The following is a 22,749-nucleotide window of genomic DNA, read 5'->3' on the forward strand; positions in this document are numbered from 1 at the left end:
TATTGATAAAATATAAATTTCAAATAATTTGCATCATTCGTATGATGTTGATAAAACAAATTTAAGCTCATGATCTGGCAAGAAAATAAAGGGGAGCAGTAAAATATAAATGTTCCATTTGAACTATTTACACACTGAGGTTTATGATATTTATATTTTTGTGTACTGATTGTTCATTGTGACATTGACATTTATTCGATTATTGACTACATCTTTAATCTGTGTTTACTTCTTCGTTTCCTGTTAAATACCGCCATATTTTTGTTTCACCAGGAATAAAGTTAATTTATGCACCGACTCCGAATTCTTCAGCGACTTTATACGCTGGTTTTCCCTAATCGAGCAATTCAAGTGCCTTAACACGCTGTTCTAATGTCAAAACAGTTCTTTTTTATGTTTTTCATCAGCCATTTTTTGTAAACAAATAAGTTCTCGTCTCAAACAACTTCACGCGAGATAAAGAACGGTAACTCTATCGTGTAAAATCTTGCGAGGGAGCGTCTCAAAGTCGCTGAAAACGGTCTAAATATCGATTCGGGAGCCTGATTTCACAGTCGCTTGTCGCGTAAGGCAGGGGGTTGCTTAATTCAGACTCTTTTAATAGTAAATTGCGTCCGGAGCATAAAATAGGGTCGCATATGACAGGGAGTCGCTAAATTCAGGGGGTCGTTAAGGCAGTCTCGACTGTACAAGCTTTTCCTTTGATTTGACCTAGTGACCTAGTTTTTGACCCCAGATGACCCATATTCGAACTTGACCTAGATTTTATCAAGGCAATTATTCTGACCAAAATTCATGAAGATCAATTGAAAAAATACAGCCTCTATCGCATACACAAGGCTTTTCTTTGATATGACCTAGTGACCTACTTTTTGACCCCAGATGACTTATTTTCAAACTCAGCCTAGATTTCATCAAGATTATTATTCTTACCAAAATTCATGAAGATTAATGGAAAAACACAGCCTCTATCGCATACACAAGGTTTTTTTATTTGACCTAGTGATCTAGTTTTTGATCCCAGATGACCCATTTTCAAATGCGGCCTAGACATTATCAAGGTAATCATTCTGACCAAATTTCATGAAGATCAGTTGAAAAATACAGCCTCTATCGCATACACAAGCTAAATGTTGACAGACAGACAGACGGACGACAGACGACGGACGCCGGACATCGAGCGATCAGAAAAACTCACCTGAGCATTGCTCAGGTGAGCTAACAATGCTTGGTTGGGTGTAAATTAAAAAGCTAACATAAGCTTCGCTGACATTTAGAAATGTTAAAAACATGCAGAATTATTTGCAACGTGTTCATTTTATATAAATCTTACCCATTTTGCCGAGTTTCGTGGCTTTTTGCAGACGTTTGTCTCCTTCAGTTGGTGGTGGTGTCGGTGGTTTGGGTGGAGCGGTAAGTTTGATTCTCAGACGAGTCGCTTCCTCAAGACCCGTGTCTGTCTTTTTAGAAACTATTACATGGGCAAAAGCCTTTTCTGGGTCGTAGATATTTTCGTGTAGAAATAAATGATACGGTTGCCAACTTGAGCGACACTGGGAAAATTGTATTTTCCTCTCAGTAGCGTCATCTTTGTCCTCTAGACTTGCATTTCCCTAAAGAAAAGATTCTTGGAATTAAAACAGAAATTTTTAAGAAGATAATTTGAAAGCTTAGAACGCAATGAAGCAAGATAGAAGCATACTCAGTCGGACTGAGCCCCTTGCAGCGGCTAAAGCGGAATTAAAATTGACATTCAAAAAACTTAAATAACAGCACTGAGTCCAAGTACGGTACAGTCAGACCGGTAGTTAAAGCCGAGTTACGACTGATAAGCCTTAGAGGTGGCGGCGGTACAGTCAGACCGGTAGCTAAAGCCGAGTTACGACTGATAAGCCTTAGAGGTGGAGGCGGTACAGTCAGACCGGTAGCTAAAGCCGAGTCAAAACTGATAAGCCTTAGAAGTGGAGGCGGTACAGTCAGACCGGTAGCTAAAGCCGAGTTACGACTGATAAGCCTTAGAGGTGGAGGCGGTACAGTCAGACCGGTAGCTAAAGCCGAGTTACGACTGATAAGCCTTAGAGGTGGAGGCGGTACAGTCAGACCGGTAGCTAAAGCCGAGTCACGACTGATAAGCCTTAGAGGTGGAGGCGGTACAGTCAGACCGGTAGCTAAAGCCGAGTCACGACTGATAAGCCTTAGAGGTGGAGGCGGTACAGTCAGACCGGTAGCTAAAGCCGAGTTACGACTGATAAGCCTTAGAGATGGAAGCGGACCCATTCGACAGGACGGTAATCATTTCATGGTGTAGATCTATTGTCATTTTACATATTGTTTAATATTTGATTACAAATAAAAAGTATATGAAACTGATAATTACATCAATATCTATGCAATATGTGTCTCCGGGTGTCATCGGGACGGGCCCCGCTTCCGGTGGGTTTTGCTCTTCGTAGCCCTCGGAATCTTTCCACTTCTGCCGGCAGTCCACACTTTTGTTCGCCACGACGCACGACACCACAAGCACGTGCTTTAAGCCTTAAAACACACACCATACTGTTACACTTATCATTACAATGGCTGAATACTTTCTAAAATGCGGAACAAAATAACGATACCATACTATTACACTATTTCAGTATGGTGTAGCATACCGTTTGTTATTATTGATTATAGTAATCAAAAATGCTACAGACTTGGAAAGGCCAGAAGGTATCCAGAAACATTTTCTAGTGACGACAAACTGGATGCAAAACTGTGAGTGCGTACATACATCATTACAATCAAAGCAACATCTGACACAGCTGTAAACATTATACTAGTGTACGAATAACAACAAGTATCAAACGCTAAAAAATATACCAGTATTTACTTTAAACACTTCACATATGTGAATACTTGTGCAGATCAAAGTTTTTGTACATTAAAGAAAAGTGTGAGTAGTGTTTGTGAGATGAAGAAAATCCATTGTGTTTTTGCTAATTATTACTCAAAAAATGTGATGGTAGAAACCGTGAGCCTGTGAGAATTACATACATGCGCTACATCTGCTGAAAGAAAATTGCAAAATTTCATAAAATGAAAAACATATTGGTCTGAAATGAGAAAAAAAATGGTTTGAAATGAGAAATATATTGGTTTGTTGGGATAACGTGGAAAGGTAAAAGAATAACAGATATTGAAACAGCATCAACAAATATTTGCACAGACATTACCTAGCTCGGACGAAACAGTTTTCATTATAAACGCATATCATTAAATTACTACGAGTGAAACAAGAGCAGCCCACTGGCACCAGATCAGAAAGAAAATGCCTCCGTACGTGTTATACCCTACCCCTAGGTATTCTATAAGAACCATGGTCATGAACGGGAAAGTGCACTAACCCGTTTCAATCGTACATTTCTCAACTTAAACGCGCAGTTCGGTGAATGGGTACCTAGTATATTGAACAAGCGATAATTTATCTTCCATCGTGTACCAGTCACATTGTCTCAATATTCCATATTGCTGAGATTATCAACATACTTTATGCTTTCGTCAACGTTACAGAAAAAACTTGCTTGAACTTCCCTAATGAACATCCGGTCTAGAGGTCACGGCAGTGCGCACATGTTTGGCGAAACGTAAACAAACAAAAACAGATTTAAAGAAAATCACAATTTTACACTAAAACTCGAAATGATGAATGAAATTCATCTTGTATATGATCTTTAATTTGAAATCGTACATTTGTCTGCATCTGTTCTGTATATTTTATTCATTTTGCACATTTTGCTGCATTTTCACATTTTAGCGAACACGTGTAGTAAAATGACGATTGACATACATTTTCACAACAGCCAATCAGAATGGTTTTGTAATATAGAACAGAACTTCACCAGGGAAGTTCAAGCAAGTTTTTTGTGTAATGTTGAAATTACTATAAACTACGCGTTGATTTTCTAAGATAAGATGTATTGAAAAAATGTGACCGGTACACAATGGAAGATAAATTACTACTTGTTTGATATCCATAGTACACATTTACCACACTGCGTGTTTTAGGTATGAAATGTGCGATTGAAACGGGTTAGTATATTTTCCCGTTCACGACCATGGTTCTTATAGAATACCTAGGGGTAGGGTATAACACGTACGGAGGCATTTTCTTTCTGATCTGGTGCCGGTGGAGCAGCCAGAGAGTAATAAATCCAACTGAGCAACAATCATTCTCATCTCGCGTTGAAACAATGTACATACATGTGTCGGAAATAGCGCGAAATTACATTGACGTTATGTTGACGCCAACTTATGCGTGACGTTAGACGTCACTTACCATGTATTGTTTTGTAACGGATATAGTTCACAGAATACATTTGTATGAATCAGACGTGAGTTTGTTTCATTAAATACAGAGTTTACCCGCAACCCCCCACATCTTGGTGCCGTGACCAAAGCAACAATGAAGATAGACAAATTACGATCGATCCGAGAGGGACAACGCAAAGTTATAGAAATTCAACTCCAGAAAATCGAAAATGCAAAAGATAGTTCGTCGATGTCGGAATTTCGTGCTATATTAGAATCTGTGACTGGCAAATTCGAGAATCTTGTATCATTGAATGAGAAAATACTTGAACAGACAGAAATCGCCGAGATTGAAGAAGAAATCATTAACAGTGAAGAATATTCATTAGCGATACAGATCAAAGTTCGTGAATTCCAAGAATTCAGTGAAAGTCGTGAAAAGTCGTCACAAAATCAAAGTCAGAGAAATAATTCATCAACACCTGGTGAACAGCAGACGATAATTGTACAGGATAGAAATACTGCGAGTTCGACGCAATATTCCCGCCTTCCAAAATTCTCATTACCTACCTTCAACGGAAACATCTTAGAATGGCAAGCTTTTTGGGATTCATTCAGTTCAGCAGTGCATTCAAACCAGAATTTAACGGATGTGCAAAAATTTAATTATTTACGTTCACAACTGGAGGATGAAGCAGCTCGGAAAATAGATGGATTTGCCCTAACGAACGCTAACTACAGTAATGCAGTTGAATTATTACATGAACAATACGGACAGAAACATAAGATAGTGCATGCTTACATACAGTCTCTTCTACATCTTCCGTCGCCTAGTAACACACTTCCAAGCCTGAGAGGTTATTATGACAAACTAGAAACATACATCCGGGGACTTGAGTCACTTGATCAGCATGAGGATTCATTTGGGACGTTCTTAGTGCCTGTGATATTTGACAAACTTCCGGCAGAAATACGTAAGAACTTGGCACGTGAACATAAAGGCAGAAATCTAGAATTACATGAGATGCGCCGCGCTATCTACGAAGAAATCAACGTATTAGAAGCAGGTCAGGTCAACAGTAACTTGTACTTGCATGAAACACCAGCCACGATGTCATTGTTAACTGGTTCAGGCTTTAGACCACGTGCACGACAGGATAGGGATAAGAATCACGTGCGTCTACATCCACATCCACGTACACAACAACAACAACAACAACAACGTTTTACAAACGCTAAGGTATGTGTATTTTGTTCAAGCAATACGCACTTTGCTAATGATTGTAACGTTATGAGGGACTACGAATCCAGAATCGCAGTGGTGAAAAACAAACGTCTATGTTTTAACTGTTTGGGAACACACCAAGTATTTAACTGTAAGTCTCAGAAAAGATGCAGAAACTGTCAGAAAAGACACCATACCAGTATATGTCAGAACTTATCTCAAGTTCAACCGCCAATACAGACGTCTTCAGCATCTGCAGTCAGTGACAACCAGCTACAACATCAGACTGCAGCGTTGCATACTTACGATCATATCACGTTTGAGCAGACGACATGTGAGCAACAAACGCCGTACGTGCTGCTTAAGACAGCGATATCTCCCGTAACAAGCGGTATCATTTCAGCAGATACTAACATTCTTTTCGATGAGGGTTCTCAAAGATCATTTATCACGAGAGAGCATGCAGACAAACTTAGACTTACATCCACGGGAACTGACACTTTGCACTTGGCGAGTTTTGGAAATTCGAAGAATGAAGTGCGCCACCTAGACACTGCCACAGTGTTTTTGATTACGTCAACCAAAGAGAAAATACCGATTAATGTGCTGATAGTACCAACTATAGCAGTACCGTTTCAGAAATACAACAAAAATGTTTCCCACTTACAGCACTTGAAAGGTCTCAAATTAGCGCATCCGCTGACAGAAGACACAACGTTCGAGGTTCAACTTCTCATTGGTGCAGATTACTATTGGAGAATCGTTGAAGACAACATCATCCGAGGTCCAGGACCTACAGCAGTCGCTTCCAAGATTGGCTATCTTCTGTCCGGTCCCGTCCCTTTTCATGCGTCATCTAGCAGAGCCACGACTAGTTTAACATTGAATGTTATTACGCAGTCACCCAAAGATATTGACCTAGAAAATTTTTGGAAACTTGAGAGCCTTGGTATTCAACAGAGCGAAGATGAAATCCCAGAGAGGAGTTACATGACAGAGTATCAAGACACGTCAATTACGTTTACTGGTGACAAGTATGTAGCGAAATTACCCTGGAAATTAGACCACCCCGCCCTTCCCACTAACTACGGCATCGTGAAACGCCGAACTGAGACATTGGTCAGTAGATTACGTCAAGACCCTGTGACATTGAAACTTTATGGAGATATTATCAGGGATCAAGAAAGCAGAGGTTTCATAGAAGAAGTTCCAGATACAGACCAACCCCACAACTGTGTCCACTACATTCCACATCACGCTGTGAAGAAAGAATCATTTACAACACCTGTACGCATTGTCTACGACTGTAGTTGTCGCATGTCACGGAATCATCCGAGTTTGAACGATTGTTTGCAGTCGACACCCCCAGAGCTCAACGATCTTACAGCCATACTAGTCAGATTCAGACTCAAACAGTACGCCGTAGTCACCGACATAGAGAAGGCTTTTCTTCACATTGGATTACACGAAAATGACCGAGACATGACGAGATTTCTTTGGCTTTCAGACCCAACCAATCCAGAGAGTGCACTAAAGACTTATCGGTTTAAATCTGTACTTTTTGGCGCGGTATGTTCTCCATTCATTTTGAACGCAACGCTCTTGAAACATCTACAGAGAAACGCAAATACATGGGTCAGTAATAGACTACAGAGTGACTTATATGTAGACAACTTCTTATCCAGCCTTGACAAAGAAACAGATGTCATCAGTTACTTCCATCAATCACGTGATCTTATGTCAGAAGCAGGATTCACACTTAGGTCATGGAATTCTAACAGTCACAAACTGAGAGATACAGCGAGGCAACTTAACATTCAAGACAAAGACGAAGTAACCAAACTATTAGGATTACGCTGGGAATCAGAGACAGATATCATGACATACCAAGAAAGACTAATAGAGACAACCGCAATTACGACCAAGAGATACATACTGCAGAACACATCCCGGATTTACGATCCACTTGGTTTTCTAACCCCAATTACAGTGAAAGCCAAGATACTACTTCAAGATATTTGGAAAGACAAGTTCGATTGGGACACAATGCTACCAAGATCCTACCAACAGAGGTGGTTACAGATAGCAACAGACTTGAACACAGCAATGAAAACCCAATTCCAGAGATATTACTTTGCCGAAACAGACGACAATCAAGATGCAGCAGACGACACAAAACTTCATATATTCGTCGACGCAAGCACTCAGTCTTACGGTGCAACAGCTTATATTTGCAGAAGAAATCACTCATCATTAGTAATGGCTAAGAACAGAGTCGCACCATTGAAACCCCTCACCCTACCAAAACTTGAACTTATGGCGGCTGTCATAGGAGCTCGACTTTCCCAACATCTACGAAAAGCACTAGGAATAGACAAGATAGATTACTGGTCAGATAGCCAGATTGTTTTACACTGGTTGAGTAACCCGGAAAAAACCAATCGATTTATACGGAGACGAGTTGAAGAAATCAGAAATCAGACCGGAACCGGAAGTTGGCGATATTGTCCCACACAGAACAATCCCGCAGATCTACTTACCCGTGGAATATCGGCAAGTCAATACCAAGACAACAAACTATGGTTTACAGGTCCGCCTTGGTTAACCGATGAGATAAACTGGCCAAAATGTAAAGTTCGAGACACCACTGTGCTATCTACAATACAACCCGAAGATGACCAGCATACCCGTATTTCGCGACAACCAACACCCCAGGTTCCAGATACGATTGACGTAAGCAGATTCAACAATCTTCAGAAGCTACTTCGAGTTATGGCCTACGTCCGAAGATTTATTGACAACTGTAGAACACAACACCAAGATAGAATGGTTGAAGCTATCACTGTTACGGAGCTAAGAGAAGCAGAAATGAACTTGATTCGACAGTGTCAGTCTACAGTCTACAATGAAGTTATTGAAAATCTTCGATCTGGAAAATCACGACTACCGCTGGTACGACAATTACGACTTTACATTGATAAAGAAGGCTACATCAGATGTGGAGGTCGTATACACAATGCACCCCTTGATGAATACACCCGATTTCCCATCTTATTACCAGCGAAACACCCACTTACGCGACTTATCGTACTTGATGCACACCAGAAACAGCTGCATTCGGGTATCAGTGCAACTATATGCCACTTACGACAACGTTATTGGATACCGACGATACGACAATGTGTCAAATCTCTACTACGGAGATGTATAACATGTCGGAAGATCAACTCACCACCTTACAGTGCTCCAGACCCACCACCGTTACCAGCTTACAGAGTAGAAAGTTCGCCACCATTTACAATCACAGGGGTCGACTACAGTGGTGCGTTGTTTGTGAAGTCAGAAACCGGATTAGAATCGAAGGCTTACGTATGTTTGTTTACCTGTGCAGCTACCAGAGCTATTCACCTTGAACTTGTGCATGACCTCACCGAAAATTCATTTATACAAGCCTTTAGACGCTTTGTCAGCAGACGTTCACTACCTAGAATGATCATATCAGACAACGCTGCAACATTCCACGCAGCATCTAACACATTGAAGACCATGTTCCAGTCCCAAACCTTGAGAAATCATATAAACAGATCCGGAACCGAGTGGAAATTCATTCCAACTCCAGCACCATGGTTTGGAGGATGGTGGGAGAGAATGGTTGGGCTCGTAAAGACATCCCTAAAGAAAGTGTTAGGTCGAGCATTCGTTACCTTTGAGGCGTTACAGACGACACTTACTGAGGTAGAAGCTATCCTCAACGACAGACCTCTCACATACGTCACATCAGAAAACACAGATCCAGAGCCGATTACCCCATCACACTTATTAACTGGACGGAGAATTACAGCGATACCAGATGCGACAGATCCTAGCACCATAATCAGCAATCAACAAATAATAACGAAACGAGTTCGAGTCCAGCGTGAGCTGATTAATCGTTGGTGGGCGAGATGGAAGTCAGATTACCTCACATCACTACGTGAACGTCATACACAAAGTGGTCGCAACGAGCAGACGATACGTATTGGAGATGTCGTGCAGGTGCACGATGACAGTTCTCGGTTGCTGTGGAAACTGGCTGTGGTGGAGGAACTTGTACCCGGACGAGACGGACTGATCAGGGCAGCAAAAATCCGTACCGGAAGTGGGCATACCATCAGACCAATCGTGAGACTTTACCCTTTGGAGATCAATGAAAACGAGAGACTTTAAATAAGTAGAAAATACGAGATCGATGAAAAATGAACAGTGCTTTAATTTTAGAGTGTTCTTCAATTTCGTGAAATATGTGATTTAGAGACAATGACCAAAAATTCAAGAAACGAACGTTATATATTGATAAGTGTTTTATAATTGTTTTAATATATTTAAGAAATGGAACTTTTAGTACTTTCACTTTTCGCGGGCCCCAGAATGTCGGAAATAGCGCGAAATTACATTGACGTTATGTTGACGCCAACTTATGCGTGACGTTAGACGTCACTTACCATGTATTGTTTTGTAACGGATATAGTTCACAGAATACATTTGTATGAATCAGACGTGAGTTTGTTTCATTAAATACAGAGTTTACCCGCAACCCCCCACAACATGTACACATGCGTAGTCATTTTTTCAAATTATCACCTTGACTTTATATTCTTACCACCTTGCCTTTACTTTACATTTGTTTGCCAAAACGGATAATTCTAATGTGAGACTGGAACGGAAAAAATGCTTATTAATGTATACATGAAATTCACCCACACAGTCGTTCATTTACCTTCTATATGTTTTACAACAGCAAACAATGCAGCAGGTTTTCTTTTATCTCGAGCATTAGATATCTGACGCTGAAGTTCCAGCCTTTCTTCTTTTTCTGCAGCTTTCTTTTTCCATGTCGCCACATATCTATGAAAGTTGAAAGAACGCTGTATAATTTCAAGATATAGTGAAAACACAACACGAAAATAATGTTTAAAATGGCTTGCTTTTGACTGACTGAGTTGCCAAACTAACTTCAAAGCCTCTATTTCGAAAAATACTTCCAGTGACTTAACTTGAAAAGTCAACCAAAGCTCGCATTTAACCTTATCCAATTTGCTCAGTAATGCAAGAACTAACAACAGCTGCTTAATGGTAATGGTCTAAGCTAATACTAGAATCGGTGTGGGACGCTGAAAGCTTACGTTTTATCTTTATACACATAAGTCATAGTTTGAGTAAGCTCTGGTGACATAATACATTACAGTGCAAGGCAGCTACTAACATGCTAAAGTGAGACACTTCGAATATCAGATTGCAGCCGACAATTGTGGGCTTTGTTTGGAGAACTTCGAGACTGTCTACTTCCTGTAATTTTGTCTCGTCTGCAGCAACGATGTCACTTCATCATCAGTCTCCATGCCTTTACAAAGCGGTATCTTAACTTTGACACCTTTTTTAGGCTGTTGTCCTGTAATGTCGAAAAGAAGTCGTAAATCAAGAATGTTTTCACAAAACAGTATGGAAGTCGTCACATTAAAATATAAACATCATGCTTAAAGTAACTTAGTTAACATAACATTTCGGAATAGCGCCTGCCTTAAACCGTTTTAAGCAGTTAAATGATTTATGAATAAACTATTAACTTGCTGATTTCACAAACGTATTAACCCGGATATCTTTGCTATCAGTATTTCAAGTAAGCCTAGATTTTATTTCTAAAGAACAATGTGTAAACGGGATCTCTTTTGCGAACTGAGGTAGTGGTATCATATTTAAAAAAAATGGTGCCTTCGTATAGCAACCAAAACAATCTTTACAACATCAATAAATCTAAATAAAACTTACATACCTTCCACATTTATTTGATAAACGTCAGTTAACAAGTTTTGGATTTGTGGTTTGGGTGGGTTTCTGACAATTTCTTGCTTTTCTTCAGTCTCTTCATCTGGTGCATTTAACTGCTGACGATGCTTTCCTACCAAGTTTTCGAGTATTTGGTTTATCTTTAGACATACCGGAAGTAGTATATCATTTGAGATGCTCTTTCTTCTCCAGTTCTGCGTAATCATCTGTGTTTGTTTCGAAAACCTACGAGGAATTAAAAAAAGTTCTTTCTAAAGTAAGTGTTATTAGCTAATTCTAGGAAAGAAGAATTTCTAGAGAAGCTCAGTTTTGCCAAAGCATCTTTAAAATATGTAGAATTATCAAGGTATTTACATATTTAAGGCCAAAATTTCTTTTTCAATTTTAAACTTAAAATTTTCTTCGCAATTTAGGTGCAACAACAGATAAATTGTACAGGTACACATTTTTTTCACTTAAGGTGTTGTGAATGTTTTTTATCAAACACACGATAAGCTAAGCACTGTCTCTCCCTCAAATGAATCTTGTGATACTTCCAGGAGAAGTCCTTCTCCATTTCAGACGTAATTACTGCCCCCTCTTTATTAACCTTGTTCTCTTCTCTCCTTGGTCTAACGTGTACTACACATACAACCGTGGTCTCGGGAATCAAAACTGTCTCTAACTCACAGTAACTATTCTACAAAGACAAATTGCATATATATTCATGCATTTTCTAAACTATAGTAACAGGTGTACAAGTTTGAGAACTGTAACATACACTATACATATACAAACGGTCTCGAACATGTCAAATTATGTAGAAGCACTGAATTACTGCTAGACTTGATAGAAAACAAACTTACAAAGAGCGAGTATGGTGTTTTCTTGAAAAGGTACAGTTAAAAACAGTATAAGGCGTACAAAGTTTTAAAGCTAATATTATAAAAACTAGAGCTATCACTAAATATGATTAATATCCCAAGACGCCGCTTTGATACAGGGAAAGCATGTCCTTTGACCTTTAAATGTGAGCTTAATCTTAAACCTTCTAGTCTGGGTTGTGCTCTCTGCAGTCATCTTGAGGAAATTAACAACTGATGCTAGTATTATGAACATTCTTCCAGTGGTTAAGAAGATATATGAAGCTGACATAAATTATAGCATCTGTGACATTGACCTTGGACCAAGTGACCTTGAATGTGTACTCTGTATATCATCAGGATGAGGACAACAAGTAATGCTAATTTTATGAAATCCATTCTAGTGGTTTAGAAGATATGGAGTGGACATAAACTGACCTACAAGTATGAGCTTGTCCTTGGACAGAGTGACCTATGATGTGTGCCCCGCACGTCATCTTGATGATGTAAAGAATTCATGTTTGTTTATAAAAAAATCCAGCAGTTTAGAAGATTTGGAATGACACAAACTGAAGCATACTGACATTTGATCTCCAAGTGTGACCTTGACCTTGGACCTCGTGCCCTTGGTCGTGTGCTTTGTACATCGTCTTAGTAAGTTAAATATTTGAAGGAACTTTTAGGACAATCGTACCAGCCAATCAGAAGATTTGGAGTAGACAAGAAGTTAAGCTATTTGAGCATTGGTTTCCCAGAGTGACCTTTGACTTGGGATGTGCCCTTTGCATAGCGTCGTCATAATGAGGTACATATTTGATGTTAGTTTGTGGGGGTTTTTTTGGACAATTTTCCAAGCAGTTATGGAGATATGGAATGCATACGAAGTTAAGGTATGTGACCTTTGACCTCCAAGTGTAACATTGACATTAGACCTCGTGACCTTGGTTGTGCGCACTGCACATCGTCTTGGTTGGGTCCATAACCGACGCAAGTTTTATGAAATCTTCCCAACGGTTAAGAAGATATGGAGCGGACCCTAATTAGGGACTGACGGACTCTGACCAACGGACGGGTGAATGGACCAACGGACGGACATGCTTGACTCCAATATAGTTCCCATATACCAGTATATACTTTATATCTAGTGTATATCTAGAAATAAACATTTTGGTACAATAGGTAAGAACATGAGATATACAGAATATACGTGTAATATTAAATTATGATATGGTCAAATTTCTTTTAAGTGCGCGTATATTGATAATGAATGTTCTAGTACCTTGTTTTGTACATGGCGTTTTCAACAACTTTGTCCTCTTCCACTGTATTATAAAATGAATCACCATTTGTTCTTTCTCAGATGGCGTTTTTGAATACGGGGAGATAAATCTTCGTTTTGCCAGTCTCTGTTCACTTCGAAGATCCTTATATGGTAAACGTCACTGAAAACTGACTCCTCCCGTACTTCTTTAATGTCACAGTTGCATTTTCTGCCTTTTCTCTCCGACAGTAAAACCCCGTCGGGAATTCTTTAGAATGTCAATATTATGTATAATGACGCCAACACGGTCGACGGTCAGGCCTTGTGATACATTGTGCGCGTAATCTTCATTCCTTTCGCTTGTATGTATCTATTTTGTAAAAATTAAAACAAAATATTTTAAAGTCTGTCAGTTTGGTAGGAACCCAGATGAAAATGGGAAATACTGAGTTGACAAATATCTACAGTCACGAAAGGGTTTTTTGTCGATAGGAGCCTCGTAAATGTCTAAAAATTTACCGTCGAGCCAGATATTTCAACCACTTATATTACTTAATTTGCCAAGGTCATCAAAAAATTATATATGATTAGCAATCAATGAAACTACATGCCCACATGCTATTGAAATGAAATAATCGTGTATGAATGTTTGTATTATGAACATTTTTTAATTTAACCTTTAAACCAATTTTGACAGAAAATATCTACCAGAATATGTCTTTATCTTTCAGGGGTTTTTTTTCAGCCTTTAACTTCTTGTGCGTAATCATTTTCTTAAATTTCGGATCAATCAATTTCGAATACATGTTTATCTAAAGCCATTCGGGTCGCAAAATCTTTTGCAACACAATCAATCATGTACTTGCATATGAACACAATTATTTAAACGCATCTGTGTGTTATATGTGACTTACCCGGAGCTCTTCGCCATCAACATTGTAGCATACATTCTGAGGCTTTCTTTTATCGCTACATCTTGGCCACATCCTCTGGTTTTTTCCCTTCCTGAAATAATGTAAGTATCCAGAGAATAGTGTATCTTGAAAACATTCTCTGCATGCATTAAAATGCACAAACTTACAATATAACGTTATTACAATAGGGCAATAGCTAAATGCTTTTATACAAATTATAATGTAGAAATGCTTTAAATTACTCTTTTTACACGAAATAACTACCAGTAATCCATCCTGATTTCTAGATTTAGATAGCATCATAAACTTTGAAATAATGCAGTGGCATCTTTTTTGTAATGTCGTATTTTTAGATGTCGTATTAAAGGTACAATATACTTGCTACGAATATAATACTTCTATTTTTGTCGCTTAAAGTTAACTAATCTCAATATTTACTTTGTTTCTTTGGCCGGCTTTGGCGCGTTTGATCAGTAACCCTTCCATTGCCTCCACAGCTCCACAATCTCATTGCAGTGTGGCAGTGGCGTATCTCCATCCTTAAAACATGTCATCTTGCATTACAATTTATTATTACAAGATTTCATTTTTTTAATGTTTAATACAGTGGGACGCCAATCTTTTAAACCTTTTAATCGACTTAATGTTTAAACTTCAAATAGAGGGATTCTATGTAATCAGAGGAAACACAGGGTTCCCGGCAACCAACAAGATGATAGTTGAATATAGACGTGATTAAAACATGTACTATTATAAACTATTCAATAAAAGTATCCGCTAAGGTATTATTTGCAAATAAATCATTACAGAAAAGCTTATTTCGGAACAGAAACCTGTTATACCTGTTCATTTTTAACATTGGGTGACATTCCTAGATCTACCAAGTTCTCAATAATATCCATGGTCTGTGTCTTAACAGCCTCGTGCAATGGTGACTCCCCATCCTGTAAATGATTATTAAAATTAGAACAAGAGCTGTCGTAGACAGCAACGTTCGACTATTCAAAAGCCTTGTCAACTGAATGAATACAAAAGTCGAAAAAGGGGCGTAATTTGTAAAAATGGAAACAGGCTTGTGGAACCTGCACAGTGCTTATCAGCTCATGACAGTGGACAAGTGTGAGAAGTTTCAATCCATCCCATTAGTGGGTACTGAGATACCAGCTTACATATAAGAATTTAACAAAAAAAACTGCTAAGTTGTAAAAGGGAATAATTTTTGAAAAAATGCAAAGTAGAGTTACTGAACCTTGCACTGCATGTCATATCATGACAGTGAACAAGTGTGTGAAGTTCAATCCTTTCCCGTTAGTAAATACTGAGATACCAGCTTACATACAAGAACTTAACCAAAAACTGCTAAGTCGAAAAAGGGGAATAATTTTGAAAAAATGCAAAGTAGAGTTAGGGGACCTGCATAGTGCATGTGCGATCATGACAGTGAACAAGAGTGTGAAGTTTCAATCCATTCCCATTAGTAGATACTGAGATACCAGCTTACTACAAAACTTAACCAAAAATTGCTAAGTCGAAATAATTTTGAAAAAATACAAGGTAGAGTTATGGGACCTGCACAGTGCATGTCCGATCATGACAGTGAACAAGTGTGTGAAGTTTCAATCCATTTCCATTAGTGGGTACTGAGATACCAGCTTAGCATAATTTTGTAAAAAAGCAAGTTTGTTTATCACAGTTAACAAGTGTGTGAAGTTTCGATCCATTCCCTTTAGTGGTTACTGAGATACCAGCTTACATACAAAAACTTAACCAAATTGGGACGCCGACGCCGACGCCGACGCCGACGCCGACGCACGTGTGGGTCCAATAGCTCTACTTTGAATAGTAGAGCTAAAAACAGTTGACATGTGTATACGATACACAACAAACACGTAAATGGCCAAGTAAAAAGAGCCATCCTGCGGATGATATTTGCAAGATGCAATGATTCAATGACTTATTACATACAAATACGTTTGGTTCTCGTAAGTACCTTCTATAATTCATTAAAGTAGTTACTTTTGTGGGAAAATGGTAGATGATTGCCCATGTATGAAAGAAACGCATTCCCATGTATATAATTAAGCAAGCAAACAACGCGAGACGAAGGGGAACTACTTTAACATAAAATTTAGTGTCTTGTCAATTGAGATTATCTCTATTAGATCTATATTATCACAAAATAAACTGTCAATATATTCTGCAGATTTTCTTTAACGATCGAAGAGCCTTTAAATTCTTTACCATGTAAGACTCCAAAAAGACTTGGGGCATTGCCAGTGTCTGACACTTGGTTTACTTTGTATAAAAACATATTCAAATGTGACTGAAATGCGCCTGATAAGGCAGTGTTTGCTGGTTTAAGGCATATTAACCTACATTATATATATTAGCGCTTATATAGCTTTTTTATCTGAAGGTTTTATTTTTGACCTTTCTAAATGATATAAGTTAGTAAAAGAAGTTATTAATAAAAGGAAAAATAAGAATAGTCAGATATAAGTTAGTATAGAAGTTATTAATAAAAGGAAATATAAGAATAGTCAATGACTCTTACATTATTTGTAATGTTCAGGTCCGCGCCATTGTCTTTCAGATACTTAACAAGGTCCAAGAAGCCTCCCTTAGCAGCATAGTGCATTGGTACGTTTCCGTGCTGCAAAGTAAAATATAGGCGTACATAGTCCAAGGCGTACATAGTGCAAGGCGTACAATGCCACTGTGTTAAAACCAGACACACATGCTTAATTTTGTGAGAAATGTATTAAAGTGTATGGCGGAGAACAGACGGTAAACAATCTTATAATTCTGCTCTACTTTTCGGCCAATACTTGACATGTTACAAGTGTGTTCAGACAAAAGACCAGGAGGTGGGGTACAGATTATATACTTATTTAAGATGCCAGAACACACTTCACTTTCAACTGACCACGAGGCTCAGATTCCGTTATATTTCCGTCATTCCCCTTGTGTATATTATAGAGAATGTTTTGTTGGGTTTAATTAACGTCGCACTAACATAATCATATGGTGACTTCCCAGCTTTGATGGTGGAGGAAAAGCCAAGGTGCCCCTACGTGCATTTTTTCATCACAAGCGTTGCATAATATAAAGAATACACATCAGTATACACTCCTTGAAAAGACCTTCCGTAAGCCAGCTGGATAGCTTCCTCACATGAACAATTCAACGCCCCGAGTGGGGCTCGAACCCACATTGGTGAGGAGCAAGTGATTCACGGAGGCCCCTATTGTTAATGTTACTATTAAATTTGATAAACTAGTAAGATATGTTATTTCCCGCCGTCGTCGTAATTGAGGTTGGCCTCTGCTAAGATATAAGATCAAGACATGTGTCTAAACGTGTAGCAATAACGATTAAACTTCATATTTTTAAAAAAAGCAGTGTCATAAATCATGTCATTGTTATGAAATGTAATGTCAGATTGCCAAATATTTGAAGTTGTGCTGAGTAGTACTTGTTGACTTTCTTACAAAGTTGTCTGAATGTATAAAAAGTACAAGTTGCATAATAGAAAGAATACACATCAGTATACAAAATGACGCAGGTAAACGTCATATATTTTAAATCAGCCAACAAGTGATATATTCACATGTGTCTCAAATAATCCGCGAGGCTTTTCTGAAGCCTTATTAATCAATGATTATTGATAACGATGACAGTATTTCGGCTTTCTACCGGATAAAAAAAATGCTGTGGAAACCATGCTGGTTGGGATTCAAGCCCATGTCCAAAAAACAAAAGTTAGATATTAGTACTTAGTATTCAGAATGCATTGAGAATGTTTGCTAAAAGTCTGTACTTCGAGGCATATAAATGTCCAGCGCTCGCGGGATGACAAATAATTTATGGGTGTATTTATAAGAAATATGGGCATGCTGACTTTTGTATGGTTTTATTCTTCTCAAATTTTTCAGAGCTGGTCGAGGTAAGAGTGAACAATTGGATTATAATTGAAATGTACGAGTGGTCTTCCCTGACTTTTGCACACACAACAAAAAAACAACAAAACAACATACAACTATCATTGTATTCCTGTTTCTACTTTTTGTTTGTTTATTCAAAAATGTTTGAGCCATTTTTAAAATGTTATTTGATCTTTTTTGCTGTTTAATGACATGTTTTACGGTGAAACGTCAGATAATTGAGTTCTGGAGTAATCAGGACATTATGTCCTCGCATGAAATAATTCTACACTACAAGCGGGGTTTCGAACACACTTTTTTTTAACTAAATGACATTTACTAATTGAGCCGCGCCATGAGAAAGCCAACATAGTGGCTTTGTGACCAGCATGGATCCAGACCAGCCTGCACATCCGAACAGTCTGGTCAGAATCCATGCTGTTCGCTTTCAAAGCCTATAGTAATTAGAGAAACTGTTAGCGACCAGCATGGATCCAGACCAGACTGCGCGGACAGGTCTGGATCCATGCTGGTCGCAAAGCCACTATGTTGGTTTTCTCATGGTGCGGCTCACTTGGTCATGGAGCCAACCCCAACACACACCCTACTGTTTATAAGATGTTAAAAATATTTGACTCACAAGATTTTTCTGTTTGAGGTTTGCTCCAAGTTTCTTCATTTGCTTTATTATTTTCAATTTCCCTCTTCTTGCCGCCAAATGAATGGCGTTGTCACCTCTCTACAACGGAAAAAAGAATCAAAACTACGTGAATGAAACCACACAGGAGTGCAATTTTCATTTTGAGATTGCGTGAAAATATTAAGAGTTTTAGAATTCATTTATTGGCATTACCCTTTTAATTTACTGCTGGTAATTAATTCATTCTGTCAGTATTTAATTAGTAAACTAAGGTAAGACTATTAACAAAACTAGTTACCAAAACTGTGAATGACCAATGATATTATTTGGTCTACAGAAGTAAAACAAATATCGTGTACATCAACTATCATCATGCATATATTTCAATAAGCACTTGAAAATCAAATTCTTGAAAATCGTCATTTAAATCTAAGGTAGCAGTGTGGGTTTTCTTTAATGTAGAATTTGATTAAACCCCGATTTTTCAAAACCTATAGGTATACTTAGAAAATTCGGCAAATAAAAAAGATACGGTCGTGTGCTTTTTTTTTTATTATTATTATTATTTTATTTTATTTTCAACAACAGGTAACATAACATGACATACAAAATATGAATGGTTTTACGTTCAGCAATGCATCATATATCATATATAGATTACAATGAAATGTCTTACTACACGTACATATAGATAGCATTATATTGTGTATTGTTTTTGAAAAACACAAAACAAACAGACTATTATGGGCGGCGGTTACCGCCAAAATTTGTAAATATACAACCCGCCCATAAACAAGTCAGTCAGCGCAGTGCATTTCAATGCCGTCCAGTCTAAAACTCCATCCCGTCCAATATATTTACATTCAACGCATTGTATTTTGAAACCATTTAAGGTTGAGGAGTATATCACCAAAAACACAGAAATATTTTATAAACGAACAACATCGTTACCAATATTTTACCTGACCATTACATGTTCTGCCGTACTGTCCCGTACTTAAAATATTCTGAAAAAGTTGTTTCCCTTTGAAAATGAATGCCATTTGTAAAGAAATTAAAATAAACAATTGCTGAAAACTGTGTTTCACCTATTTATATGAAATTTCAACACTCGCACGCTATTGCAAATGCATCAAAACGAACATGTGTACCAGTTCCTTGAAAATGGTGTGTTTTTAAAGGTGTTTGACTGTCCGGAAGTGGGGCCCCTTTAGGCAGTCCTATTCCGGAATTCAATGTTTATATCAGTATACTGACACTTGTTTTGTAGAGTAATATACACGCTATCATTATAAAAACTACAAAACAGGTGTCAGTATACTGATACAAACATTGAATTCCGGAAAAGGACTGCCTAAAGTGGCCCCACTTCTGGACAGTCAGGCGCCTTTAAAAACTCACCATTTTCAAAGAACTGTTACACATGTTTGTTTTGATGCATTTGCAATAGCGTGCGAGTGTTGAAATTTCACATAAATAGGTGAAACACAGTTTTCAGCAATTGTTTACTTTTATTTACTGACATCGCTTTGTGTAATTGAGAGCGGTCAGGCGCGTAGCTGCCTATACGCAGATAGGCAGCTGCGTAATGAAAATCTGGCAAGCATACACAATTAAACTAGCTAATTTATTTGGTTGCAAGAAGAAGTCTATATCATGCAACGGAGATTCATACGCAATCCATGATCAACAATTAGGTAAAATTGCCGTCTTATCGGTAAAATTATCCCCCTTGAAAACACCTGGCTGGGCGATATCGATTTTATCTGGTTGATAATTTCCAATAGAAACAAAGAAGGAAAAAAAGTTTGAATAAGTATTGTTTTCATTATAATGAACACACAAATTATTATCCTATTAAAGTGTTCGTCATTTCTTTCTCTATACAAAGATATAAAAAAATTATTTAAAATGAAGAATTAATATGCATCCCTTGGCGATTAAAAACAACACACTATCAGTCTCAGTTTATACTTACGTTACTGAAATAAAATAAGCAAAACCTGTGATACATATCTTATTCTTTCCCCTGTAGTCACTTTATTTATAACTTGAGAATATTTATTATCCTATTGAGGTAATTCTACAGACAATAAATTTTTTATATATGTTTTTGTTTTGAAATTATTTTAATGTCTTCTTGCTTCCCTAGACGTTTAAAAGTTGGTGATTTTTGTAAAAACATTTCCTTTGCTCGTGTCCGTGGTATTTCCTAACGCGCGCGGAAACGTACGAACTCGTCCGAAGTTAAGCTGCCGATGATACAGAAAGAGCTGAATGTTACAACAGAGAATTGTAATTAATTGGTAATTCTTACTGCATGCATCAATATAAAAGAAAAAAGAAAGAAAGGTAGAGAGAGAGAGAAGAGAAGAAAGGAAAGTCATAACAATTTCATGAGTTAAATTTACACAATTAGAAAAGAAGCTAGAGTATGTAAATGGTCTATAATTTACTGTTTAAAAAAAATTGCTATACACAATTAGAAAAGAAGCTAGAGTATGTAAATTTGCTATAATTGCATTGCTCTCTTCATATTTTGTTTGAAGTACAGTAAACTGAAGTAATAGCAAACTGGTTTATATTTAACGTGCATTGAAATTCACCAATAATTGTCTTTTTATTTTTTTTAACAATTTAGGTACATTATCTTACTATTTGATTGCTTATTCTGTAATAACCCTGACCATGTAAAATATTACATTCATACGCCGTCTATGCTAACGGTTTAAAGAGTCAACTTTCTATAATAAAATTATAATACAATGTCAAAAATTGATAAACTGTTGGTTGAGAAAATCGGCAAAGAGACATTTATCAAGACTAAAAGCTTTATGAATAGGACAATTTGTATAACACGCAGACGTAATTTGTCACCCAAAATAATTATTATGTTATTTTCAGGTATCTTAGATAGATCTTATAATTGTATTTAACTGTTTAATATTATCAATTATTCCATGGTCCCAATGTTGTAGAAAATAAAATATAATAGAATAATTACACCTAGTTAAATCCTACGCGTATGCCAAGGTTTTACACCGGTACAAGTCATACGATATTACAGTATCCGACAACCAATTCACAGTGAGATAAATATGTCTTTCTTATAATTGGTGATTTCAGTTTTTTCAATGGCCTATAGGTAAACTAAATTATATGTTTTATATTTCAGAGGACCTTAAAGAACATTCTAAAAACAATCCAATCAAGTTTTCAGTGTAATACTTGTTTTAGATGTCGTTGAGATATATCATCAGTCACGCTATGTTTTTAACATTTTTTATGATTCAATATTGTTATAAAATGTCTTCCAAATGCTAATGTTAAAGCCTGAAACTTTTTTTTTTCGCACATCGCCATTGTGATCTCGCGCGTCTCCATCATGAGCAGGCGATACGCAAAGCGCGGGATCATGATGGCAAAGCGCGAAATGATGATGAGAAAGCGCGAGATCACGATGACGAAGCGTGAAATTGAGAATTTACACAAGCGAGATCACGATGGCGAAACCGCGAAATAATTTAAAAGATGTAAGAAACATTTTGCAGAATACTGTTTTAATTAAAGAAAAAAAAGATAAGGAAATACCTATAACGAAGTTGACGTAATGAAGACGTCACTATACCGGAATGCTTTCCCTACGCAAGGTATCAGTTTCAGATTTGGCGCATTTGTATCAGTATCATGAAACTTAGGATGTCTTTGTTGACTATATAGTCCGGTATTCAGTTTGGAGTTATTGCAAATTCCTTGTAACAACTATCGTAATATATACTACAGACATATCTCTTGGATGAAATATCCATGGCATGCAATCATAATGATATTTTA

General features: G+C 37.6%; 1 protein-coding gene across 8 annotated transcripts in view; it reads right to left on the minus strand.

Annotated features, from left to right (window-relative positions):
• Positions 1-22,749, minus strand: part of LOC123566083 (ankyrin-1-like) — a 228,079-nt gene that overhangs the window by 73,238 nt on the left and 132,092 nt on the right. For 6 of the 8 annotated variants that reach the window (XM_053550181.1, XM_053550182.1, XM_053550183.1 and 3 more), the window contains exons 13-15: positions 10,269-10,396; positions 2,378-2,535; positions 1,334-1,613 (exon numbers count right to left, since the gene is read on the minus strand). In XM_053550181.1, the coding sequence (XP_053406156.1) occupies positions 1,334-1,613; positions 2,378-2,535; positions 10,269-10,396 (566 nt within the window). Of the gene's footprint in view, positions 1-1,333; positions 1,614-2,377; positions 2,536-10,268; positions 10,397-15,194; positions 15,297-16,906; positions 17,006-18,915; positions 19,015-22,749 lie in introns of all 8 variants that reach the window. The other 2 variants (XM_053550180.1, XM_053550184.1) reach the window with 1 other exon arrangement.

The sequence above is a fragment of the Mercenaria mercenaria genome, chromosome 8 (assembly GCF_021730395.1).
Source record: "Mercenaria mercenaria strain notata chromosome 8, MADL_Memer_1, whole genome shotgun sequence".
Lineage (NCBI taxonomy): Eukaryota > Metazoa > Mollusca > Bivalvia > Venerida > Veneridae > Mercenaria > Mercenaria mercenaria.